Source organism: Fundulus heteroclitus, unplaced genomic scaffold (genome assembly GCF_011125445.2).
Source record: "Fundulus heteroclitus isolate FHET01 unplaced genomic scaffold, MU-UCD_Fhet_4.1 scaffold_170, whole genome shotgun sequence".
Classification (NCBI taxonomy): domain Eukaryota; kingdom Metazoa; phylum Chordata; class Actinopteri; order Cyprinodontiformes; family Fundulidae; genus Fundulus; species Fundulus heteroclitus.
The window spans coordinates 293,931-306,021 of NW_023396582.1; the positions used below are offsets into that span (position 1 = coordinate 293,931).

Here is a 12,091-nt window from a genome sequence, read left to right on the forward strand (position 1 = left end):
AGGACAACACCCCTGCAGCAGGACTGCTACCTTTGCCTTTGTGCAAAGAGGAACAGGAATAGCACCCTCAGAGTCCTGGAAAATGACCTCCAGCAGGCTACAAATGTCCATGTGTCTCCTCAAACAATCAGAAACAGACTCCATGAGGGAGGTAGGAGGGTCCGATATCCACAGGTGACACCATGCAGGACGTTTGGCATCTGCCAGAGAACACCAAGATTTTGCTGCCAATCTCAGATGAAATCAGGTTCACACTGAGCACATGTGACAGACGTGACAGAGTCTGGAGATGCCATGGAGAACGTTCTGCTGCCTGCAACATCCTCCAGCATGACTGGTTTGGCAGTGAGTCAGTAATGGTGGGGGGGGGGGGGGGCTGCACAGCCCTCCGTGTGCTCGCCAGAGGTAGTCTGTTAGATGCAGAGATGAGATCCTCAGATCCATTGAGAGACCACATGCTGCTGCGGTTGGCCCTGCGTTCCTCCTACTGCAGGACAACGTTAGACCTCATGAGGCTGGAGTGTGTCAGCAGTTCCTGCAAGACGAAGGCATTGATGCTATGGACTGGCCTGTTCCCCAGACCTGAATCCAAATGAGCACATCTGGGACATCATGCCTCGCTCCATCTACCAACACCACGTTGCACCACAGATTGTCCATCAGACCATCTGCCAGCTCATGAGGAGCATGTCCAGGCGTTGTAGGGAGGTCATACAGACACATGGAGGCCACACACGCTACTGAGCCTCCTGTTGACTTGTTTTAAGGACATTACGCCTGTAGTGTTTCTCCACTTTAATTTTGAGTGTGGCTCCAAATCCAGACCTCCATGGGTTAATAAATTTCATTTCCATTGATCATTTTTGTGTGATTTTGTTGTCAGCACACTCAACTATGTGAAGAACAAAGTATTTAATAAGAATATTTGATTCATTCAGATCTAGGATGGGTTATTTTAGTGTTCCCTTGATTTTTTTTTATATATGTATAAATATATATATGATTAAACAACTTCAAAACAAGGCTGTAACCTAACAGACAGTGGAAAGGTGAAGCACTGTGAATACCTTCTGGGTATACTGTATTTCTTAAAGTTAGTTCAACACAGCCTCAGAATGCAATATAAAAGTGTCTACTTTTTGCAAAAAGTGTGAAGAAGTCAATCTTTTGTTTCTCAGCATGGTTGTGCTTTTCTCGTGGATGAAGTCCAGACTGGTGGTGGAGGCACAGGGAAGTTCTGGGCCCATGAGCACTGGGGGATGGATGATCCTGCTGATGTTGTCTCCTTCAGTAAAAAGCTCCTGACTGGGGGTTACTACCAGAAGGATGCGTTACAGGCTGATAAGGTCAGTCATGTTCTGCTTCTATTTCTCTAGAACACAAACCTGCTGCTTTCTGTTTAAAATGCCATTTGTATGTCATGGCAATGTGAAATTATTATGATTATGATTTTTAGGTCATTTCAAGATTATTTATTTATAAATAAATAAATATATAAATAAAGTCATCAGAATCCCCTCCTCACCAAAGAGGTAGAGCCCCTCTCCACCTCACTCCCTACGTACAGTTTGTAATTGATCCCATTAGTAACATTTGAGATAGACGAATGGTTTTGTCATTGTTCAGCACCTCTCCATGGAACAGGTAAACTCACAGAATTTGATTTCCAGCAAATACAACTAAAACCAGAACCTTTCGCTTTTCTCCATAACCAGAACCCAACCTACACAGAGTAACCTTTTCTCCATTCTCCAACTACCTTTTCCACTGTGTTGGTTTCTCGCTGTGCCTGCTTATCAGCTTTACAGCACCAGAGAGTAAGACCGGCTGCTATACAGCAAACAGGCTTAAATCGGAGGCAACCACACTTTAGTTCAGTTCTTTTTCTGAAAACATTTCTACATCTATCCAGGAGTCTTTGTCAGTTCTGGTGGCTCACACTTGAGCAACCTGCAGTTGGTGCGCTGCTGTTTCTAAGGACATGGAGGGCCATCCTCCTAGGTGCATTCTAACTCAGATGCAGATCAATGACCCACCATCACTGTCCTTGGTCATTAGAGCCTATTGCTTGGTGTGAGTGGAGTACTTGGTCACCTGAATCATGACGAGATGCTGATGTAATCTCTGTGGAATGAGTTGGAGGACTGAGCTGTAAACACTGGGGAGTTGAAAGCGCAAACCTCCCCCTCTGTTTAGTGATTGCTTTTCTCTTTTGACCAAGATAGCTTCTTTCCCCCCCTTTTTCAAATATCTGTTCTCCCTGTCCAAAATCTGGACATCATTGTCATCAAAAGAGTGCCATTTGTTCTTGAAGTGCAAGTGCACTGCTGAATCTTGGCCCAAGCTTCTGGCCGCTGATGACAATGATGATGACAATTTGGCTGCACTGCTGTTTCATAGACAAAGGTGCTCAGCAGCAGTTTGGTTTAGACTTTACAAACCTGATGATAGGTTGAAGAGATTAAATCTGTTCTGCTTCTGTTTACAGGAGAAGAGCTAATGCTAAGATAAAGATTTTTTCTATTAATCATGTGTTTTGTTGCATTGTTTTTTTTCAGCCATACCGTATTTTCAACACCTGGATGGGGGACCCCTCAAAGAACTTGTTCCTGGTTGAGGTTCTCAATGTCATCCGCAGAGAAAATCTTCTGGAGGAAGTGACCCGTTCTGGCAAAGCTTTGCTGAATGGCCTCTACGAGCTGCAGGTACTGAGGCGTCCTGAAAAGTACAGCTCACATCAGCTTGTCCCAACATGTGAAAGTTGAACTTATTTCATAAAATGAATTGATCCTGTTGTTACTGCTTTATTCTTACTTATACTTTATGCGGACTAGAGGGTCTGTTTAGAAAAACAAACATGCCTTATGTTGTCTCCATAACCTTTGAACCTTTCCACATTTTGTCACGTTTCAACCATACATTTCATTATTGGGATTTTATATGATCGAGCACAACAAAGTTGGAGTCAAATGATGCATAGTTTTCATATTTTCTCACAAAAACAAATCTGACAAGTGTGGCGATCATTTGTTTTTTGGGGCATGTCACTATCAGCTAGGGCTGTGCATAAAAATCGATATAAAGATTAATATCGATATTTTTAAAAACGATTTAATATCGATATTCTGGCTTTCAATATCGATATACCTCCCAACCTCTAGGGGGCGTTACTACAGCGCAACCATTACAGTTCACAGCGAAGGAGAGCAAGTGAGACGAATTTGTGGAACGGCCGACAGGATTTTAGAAGCTCCTTTGTCCCTAAAATCAGATGTTTGGGCACATTTTTGGTTTCTGTGACACGTTAAATGCATTGAAGCAAATGCACTTTATTTTCCTGTTAATATGTCTGTGATCAATAAATAGAACATAAACATAATATTTGGCTGATTTTGGTGATTGAATCACTGAGCATTAATTCAAAGTAATAAATATTGATATTGGAATCAAATCAAGCTGAGCTGTGTATCGAGAATCGTATCGAATCGGCTCATCCTAGATGATACCCAGCCCTACTATCAGCTTTGTAAAATTTCCCCCGTTTTCTACAAAATGGCTCAGACTGAGTCTGATTGGATGGACAGCATTTACGTACATGCCTTTACTCTAGCTATGTAAAGCACCCAGCAAACATGAGAAAGGAGCTCTTGTCAGTTGAGACAAAAATGTTACTTTTTTGGACTAGTGTGACAGAAAAAAATATCTGAATATGCAATTTCCACAGTGAAACGTGGTGGTGGAAGCATCATGCTGTGAGGATGCTGTTCATTAGCAGAGATGGGGAGGTCCTAACCTAAAACCAAGAGAATCTTTAAGAAGACTTTAATTTTATTCTTGCAAACTCTCCATGCAATCTGACTGAGCTTGATCTTTGTTCCAAAGCAGAATGAAGAATTTCCTCCTGTTGAGGTGCAAAGCTGATGGAGACATGTCCCAAAACATTTACAGCTGTAACTGCAGTAACAGTATTTTCTCAGAGGATGAATCAAAATGCAGGCCACACTTGTCACATTTGTAATTGTTAAATGTGCATAATTTCCCTTTTACATTATAATCATATGCTACTTTGTGTTGGTCTATCACACAAAAAGATGAAAAGGTGAAAGGAGTGTGAATACTTTTTCAAGGCATTGTAAGATACTTATTTGTTATGACATACAGTTACAGCAGAGAAAACTGTAAAATCTTCTAAATGATTCAGATTATTCCACATCTCAAAGAGTTTGAGATGTGGAATTGTCGAGGTCATTTTTGATTTTCGTTGAATGTGTGTGATCATGAGCTGCATTTGTGCGGCCCACAGGCTCAGTATCCCGGCCTGCTGAGCCGAGCTCGAGGACAGGGGACGTTCTGTGCCATTGATGTGCGGGACGCGGCGACTCGAGACAGGATGCTGGTCCAGGCCAGAGACAAAGGTACAAACTGACCAAGGTTCTGTGGTTCAGGGAAGTTATTAATTATTTCTCTGAACTCGTCATGCCTGAGCCGGTGTATATATAACAGGAAGCTACCTGGTTCTAATTCCTTGGTTGACCCATCAGGCAGCCAGTGGAGCTCTGGAGTTAGAAGAAATTAGGAGTTTGGAAGGAAGCTGATAAATGAATGCAGAAACTCCAGGTCCTAATAGATTCTTGAACTGTTAGAAAAAGGATGAACGTTATTGATACATTTTATAGTTTTTAGTTCCGGATAAACCGAACTTTGTTCCAAAAGATCTAAATGTCTGAAAAATAAGACTTTTTACATTCATGTATATTTAGAAGATGACCTTCCAACACACTATCATTTTGGTTTTTGGGTTAATAACAGAAAAACATGCACTCATTCAAGTATTTAAAAAAAATCCATTTTACTCCTTTTTGGGATATAGATTCTTTTTACTTATATATATTTTTTTACTTCTTTTCAACTGGACTCGAGTCTTTTGAACTGTATTTGCTTTTGTTTTTATTTTTCATTTAAAATCCATTTTATGAGGTATTGAAATCCCTCCTATGGCAGCGATTCCATATGGATGTGTGGAGCTCTGCGGAAAGAAATCCATGTGGCGAGAGTCAGGTTATGAAGAATCAAGTCTTATTGGCAATTTAAAAATGTATTCATTGTATAAGTAGAGCCTGGGTGAAATGTACAGGGCCAACAGCTGGTACCACCAAACTAATCCCACAGGTGTTCAATGCAGACTGCAGCAAGACATTCCATCCTCCAAAGTCTGGAGGTCTCTGGTAAACCCTGATCTGTGGGGACAAGTGTTGACATCTTGAAGTACAGTTTGGGTCCAACGAGTGGAGATATGGGAGGCTAATAGTTTCAGAACCTTATCTGACCCAATACCACCACACTGTATCCACTACAAGCTTCTTGGCATTGTCAGAGAAGATTTAGCAAGTATTTCATGGGCACAACCCACAAATAAATTTAAGTTTGCCACTTAATCAAATTCATGTGCAAAGTTAAATAAATCTCCTTTGGAAACGTATGGCCCTCCAAACTAAAAACAGACAATTAGGAGTGTTGAAATTTGGCAAAACAACATAACTTGGAGCTGCATATGTGTTTGTTCCATTGAGATGGAAACTGTAAGGGATGTGAGCCCACAGTAACAGTGTTTGTCATCAACAGGTGTGCTCCTGGGAGGATGTGGGGACGTGTCCATCCGTTTCCGTCCTGCACTCATCTTTAAGGAGTACCACGTCCACATCTTCCTCAACATCTTTAACGATGTCCTGGCTCAGAACAAATAATTCCCAGTCCTCAAGGAACCTGACTGCAACTACGGAAGACAGAATTTACCTTGAGAAGAAGGGGTAATCAGGCTGCCATGATAAGCACAGATAACAGGTTTCCTATAAACTTTCTGTTTAAATATCCAGAGCCTGTTTGGCTCATAACATTTATAACTGGAACTTTCCTTGGATACTAAAGATAATGACATCCTTTTACTCGTGGAGTCATAAAGATAGACCCAGTAAGCCCTCCAGAGATTGAGGCAGAGAATCCATTTCAGAATGAACATGTTTCCCTAAAATAAATCAACAAAACAAATCTTTATCTTATTCAGGTGGATTCATGTTGGCTCACAGAGACTGATCAGACTGTAGACACACAGGAAGAAGTCCTGACAGACACCCTGCACACCCTTTAGCTGTTCCCCAGAAACGTCTAAAGTAAACGGCTCAGCTTACTGACCATGCAATGGTGCATTCCGACCGAATCAAATAGGAGATAAAAAAATTATGAAGTAAGGAATGCTCTTTAAAGCTTTGTGGGTGGCTTTGAAAAAAGCCATTTTAATTTAGCCCTTAAAAGGACTAGTAAGATATTAATCAGTCGTCCTCCTCTCGTAGCTCCAGAACTGGACCGACCAGCCGCTGCGTGTGTGTGTGTGTGTGTGTGTGTGTGTGTGTGTGTGTGTGTGTGTGTGTGTGTGTGTGTGTGTGTGTGTGTGTGTGTGTGTGTGTGGGGGGGGGGTGCTCTGTCTCCCGGCCTCTTGCTCTGCCCTGTCCTGCTGCTCTTCCGGTGCTTCTGTCTGAGCTCCGTAGCACGGATGCCGGCGTGATGTTCGCTTTTCCCCATTAAATGCAGCACCGTGACTCGCTTGGTAAAATCCCGGTCCCTCATTTTGAGTTGAACAGACAAGCGGATAGAAGCTCCTCCTATTTGATGACGCTGTGACTGGCAGTGAAGCCGCTGTGCATGCACAACAACGTACAGTGGTGAACACCGCGCTGTGCAGGCGGAAATTTCGTAGTCACCGCAGTCGGTTAGAACGCACCATAAGTCAGGCAATGTTGAGGTAGAGCATGAGCACATTTCCCATAATGCAGCAGTTTAATATAAACTAAATGATCGTATAATATAGCATTGAGTGCTTACTGTTGATTTGGACCAGTTATTGTGTTACAGATCTGTGTCGTCAGTTTTTGGGTTCTGACTCTGAACTTCACCTGGGCAACAGAACAGTCTGTTCTCTGTTTTAGAGGAAGATGCTGTCAGTGTGGACTGTCTGTGTCTGCATAGGTCTGAACCATGATTGAAACTGTGTGCGATCCTGTAACAGATCCCAAACTTTAGATGCATGATAACAAGGTGATCCCAGTCCTCAGCATGAAGGCGCCCTAAAAGATAAGAACAGCTTGTTCTAGTGCTCGTGTGCTTCACAGCGTTGAAGTATTCAGTGCGTTAGAAGAAGGCAAACTATGATCCTGAATGCTGAAATGTGTGACAGTGAAAACCAAACTCCCAGCCTGCATGTGGTTTAAGGCTGTCCAGCTGTCTGTAATGAAGTGACATGTTGTTCCGATCGGGAACGACTTTGTTCAGCCGTGTTGTAGCCCAGAAAAACCTGAATCTTAACCGTGCCATGACACTGTCATAGATTGTTCTCCCTTCCTGGTTGAGAGCCAGGCCGCTGCAGATACCAATGGGACCAGATAAAATATTTACTCTTTAACACTAGTTTAAATTTATGTCGCCTTCATCTTGTCTCCATACATTAAACAGAATGTGCCAACTGCATCAGAGTAAAACTGACTCTTTACATATTTAATGAAGATGTTATGGAAATTACTTTTTGTAACGCGAATAAGATTCTGTGAGTTTTTTTTTTTTTTGTTTTGTTTTGATCATGATGGTTAATAGTATAAGTTCTTTGGGACAAGGTTCTGGTTGTGGCTTACTTGTGTGGAATCTACATGTGTCCACAGAAATGCATACTGGGTGAATCTAAATGATGAAATGGGCCTGATAAGGTGGACGTGTTCATAGGGGGGATATCTGTAGCTTATATGATGGACTATTTCCACATGCAGATGTGCATTTCGGGTGCTTTTCCCCCAGTGACCACAAGAGGCTGGTTTCCTCCACTCAAATGTCCGTATTGCAGTATTCACACAGGGCTACGGTGAGCTGGGCAGCCCAACTTTACTGACAGCATGGCTCTGTCCAACATAGTCTCTGTGTGAATTAAAGCAAAAATCTTGGGACAATCAGAAACAGATTTTAAAGACACGTGTCACAGCTGAAGCTGATCCTGTAAGGTCAGGAGTTCTGTTGGGTCCCTGAATGTTTTAAGGAGCTCTTGGGGGGAATGTGAACGGCTTCATTTAAAGTGTAGCTGCAATTAATGTTGTTCCTACAGGAAAATTAGAATTCCATACAGTTCCATGAAGTATCATTTTATTGGTTTTATAACATTCACCCATAAACTATATACCACTTAATGTAATGTCTTACATATATTCTACTGGGTGAGTTTGGGTCTGTTAAGATGGTGAGTGGGTGGGCTGGCTGATGTGCAACATGGTGTTAGTTATGACAACAGTGCCTGTCTCTTCGTTGTCAGTCAGTATTACACAGAGTCTCTGTAATAACGTCCTCTTAAAAGATAATACTGACTACTTCACTTGTGATCTGAGATATTGACGTAATTATTTTAGATGGTTCTAATAACTGTTGTCTATAAACATTCTGTCCATGTACTGTGACAAATAAATGCGGTTTTAATTAACACCGTTTGTATTTGTTGTGAATGATTATTTTGGACCTCAGAAACCAATTATTTAACAATACAAAAAAGCAACTATTTTACCTTTATTAAATAACAATAGACGTGCTTTAGAATTTAATTGAAAAGTTTTGGAATAATGTTTAAAAACTTTTAAACATTAAACATTTAAATTCATTATAGATACTGATATATTTCAAACAATTAATTCTGTTAGTTTTTAGAATTATGATTAAGGGTTATAAAAAAAAAACTGAATTTAATTTAATGGAAAAATAGAACATTACATAACACTATGAAAAGGGACTTTAAATACAAAGATGTAAGCTTACTTCAAAATTCTGTCCATGTTCTTAACACTATCTGCACTCAGTATTTCGCATGAATTCACATCAGAAATCTAAATGTTCCTAACAGAGCACTTCGCTCTCAGGCTGCAGGTCTGCTGGTGGTTCCTAGAGTCTCTAAAAGTAGAATGGGAGGCAGATCCTTTAGCTATCAGGCTCCTCTCCTGTGGAACCAACTCCCAGTTTTAATATGTGAAACAGAAACCCTGTCTACTTTTAAGACTATGCTTAAAACCTTCCTGTTTCATAAAACTAGAGAGGCTTATCTTATCCTCAGCTATCTCTGTCGTTATGCTGCTATAGGCTTAGGCTGCTGAAGGACAAAAAGATCACTTCACCTCCCACTCTTCTAATCTCCATGTATGTATTATTTCCCAGCTGTGCAGCTGTTAATTTCATGTAAAGGATCTATTGCCACAACAAAACAAAAAAAAAGCAGTATGGGCACAATTATTAGGTAAGTTTTATTTTTTAAAGATTACTTTTATCACTGAACAACTCAGTCGATACAAAAATATTAAGCCTCAGACTTAAATAAATGTAATATTTAAAAAACAGCTTTTAGCTTTCTTGGGAGAATATCTGTGCAGTTATTGGACAACTGTTTAAAGTGCAGAATTACTATGCAACTAAATTAATATTTCAAACTTTCCCATCTCATTTGTTTATTTTGACTTTTTTTTTTTTTTTAAAACAGTAACCGATATAGCCGCCCCTGTTCTATATAACAACCATAACCCTTCCTTTCATGAGGGCTTATTGATCTGTTGATCAACTTTTTGCATAGCAACAACAAAATCCTTCCAGACATTGTTCAGAAAGGTAGGCTGTTTTCTTTCCCTGTTCAAAGGATCCACAGGTTCTAAACAGGGTTTAGGTCAGGTGAGTAAAGGGGTCATGTCATTATTCTGTCATCTTTAACGCCTTTACTGGCTAACCATGCATCCTGCCAAAAAACTCTACTTTAAAGGTCCATCTAGTGCATATTTCATAATATCAGTCCATACCAGTAACCGACTGCACTTTGCTATCATCCTGGTCAAAGTGGATCTCAATACCTGCCACTGATCCAGCCTCAAAGTCATCCATCGGGTCCATCAAGAGACAATCTCATCAGTCTATAAAATCTGTCATGAGATATTTTTATCCCAGTGTTAATATCTGAATTTACAGTATGTATCTTCTTCATTGTTAGTAAGGTTTCAGCCCTCCTTGTACTTGGCCGTGTCTCGAGACCAGCATGAAGTCACATGGAAGCCGAAAGTTTAAAAGCATACGTACACACTCTGGCCCACACCTTTTAAAATGTGATTTACACATAAATAAACTCAAACAAACCCAAAACGGAATAGAAATACTGAAAAATTCACATTCAGACACATTTCATGGATGAACAGATGTAATAATTGCTTTTTATTTCATAATTTATGTTTAGTGTGTCTACACTCTTTTTCCTGCCATTTTGACAAGGTGGCACTGAGTGCACCCAATTGATAAAACGCCACTGGTTGTGATCCCTGTTGACCATTTGAGACAAAACATTTGGTGTTTCTGAGATTGGTGCGGGTTGGTCTTTGACCATGCCGAGGTGTCACTTTACTGCGAAGCATTGCAGGGTGGTCTACTGGCTCTTACAGCAGCTCTGTCAATTGTAGCCATCTTGCTTTCTGATAGTTCTGCAGTAGATGGCACAACAATGTTTATGTCTGCTGATCGGTGCAAAATCGTTTTCAGGCTCAAAAAGGACTATAAATATACGTGACTAGGCCCCTTTAAGCTTTCAGATTTCTACAAATTGAAGGTGGAAAATATGCACAAAACTGATCAAATGTTTAAAATGCTCACTTGCCTAAAGATTGTGCACACAGAGACAGAGAACTCTCTTTTCTATCCCATAGAAAGCAGGATAAAGTGGGACAGTTGAGACGCTCTTTGCTTTTTCTGTCACTACACAAAAACTAAATACATGAAAAAAAATTTTTTTTGTATACAGTACTTCTTTAACTCATAACCAATCAATAATATTGATAAGCAGTTCATATTTTAAAATTTTTCTCAATAAATGTAAGTTGCATTTTTGTCTTAACTGTTGAGACTGTCATCCTTTATAATTTGAACCTGTCTTTCTATGGAGAGCAAAAGCAGCATGAATACATTTTTTTTTTCTAAATTAGACACACTTTTTCCAATGTACATCAATTATTAATTTAGTTTAGATCATATGTTATTGGTAACATCAATGTATGACTTTAATGGGTGTGTCCACAAAACATGTGTCTGTACCCTGAGCACTCCCTCACACATTTCTCTAGATTGTGCGCAGCTCTTACCTGACACGATGGCAATCAGCCAATATTGTCCAGGGAACAGGTTACAGTTTACAATCTATAAGTCTTACAGTCAGAAAAGGAAAGTAAGCATTTTCATTGGAAGGACCAAATAAAAATGATAATTTTGCCAATAGAGTTTAGCGTTGAAAGACACAGGCTGGTTAAAGATCCCCACTCAGAGAGGATGCTGATATTTGCACGTGCTGGCAGAAAGTCATTAAACAGGTTCGATGAGCCTGCAGATTGTTTAAGGCAGGGGTGTCAAACTAATTTCTATATGGGGCCACTTTGGCATCATGAAGTCATTAAAAGGGCCGCTTGCATGTGTAGAGACGATACTTTTCATTTCATAATTATATTCCAGTTCACACAGTAGTATAAAAAATGCACAGTAACATAAAAGTAGCAACCTTAGGCCCAGTTTATACAGTTTATCTGCAAAAAAAGTTGATATTGGGGTGAGTTACACTTACAGGAGGCACAGTTTTAGCCACTTTATACACTTTAAAAGGATATACGCCTTTTTTTTGGCTCTCAAGGGCCGAATAATTTACCTTGATGGGCCGGATTTGGCCCGCAGGCCTTGAGTTTGACACCTGTGGTTTAAGGTCTATCAACAGCATCCCTGTTCCAGCTGTTCCCAGCATACCTTCCCACCAGGCCAGTGCTTCTGTTTAGCTGCTTATCTCTGCTAGACAAAGCTAGATGGGCTACATGTTGCCATTACCTCCGTGTGCTTTCTTTAACATACAAAGTACTCCTGGACAAGTACGTCTGTGTTTTTGTGTACTTGCTCTGTCCTTTTATTCCCTGCCTGTTGCAGTAGAGGCCAGTTATACTGACCAGGGTTCTGGACTCTGCTGGGCATGTCTTCCAGTTAAAAAGTCTTTGTTCCTCTTCCTTGTTTT

At 40.5% G+C, this 12,091-nt stretch overlaps 1 protein-coding gene across 1 annotated transcript in view; it reads left to right on the forward strand.

Moving 5' to 3' along the window:
- Positions 1–5,992, forward strand: part of abat (4-aminobutyrate aminotransferase) — a 36,480-nt gene extending 30,488 nt beyond the window's left edge. The window contains exons 15-18 of the mRNA XM_012880923.3: positions 1,179–1,346; positions 2,559–2,705; positions 4,304–4,415; positions 5,623–5,992. Of these exons, the coding sequence (XP_012736377.2) occupies positions 1,179–1,346; positions 2,559–2,705; positions 4,304–4,415; positions 5,623–5,744 (549 nt within the window). The 3' untranslated portion in view covers positions 5,745–5,992. The remainder of the gene's footprint in view (positions 1–1,178; positions 1,347–2,558; positions 2,706–4,303; positions 4,416–5,622) is intronic.
- The last annotated feature ends 6,099 nt before the right edge of the window (positions 5,993–12,091 follow it).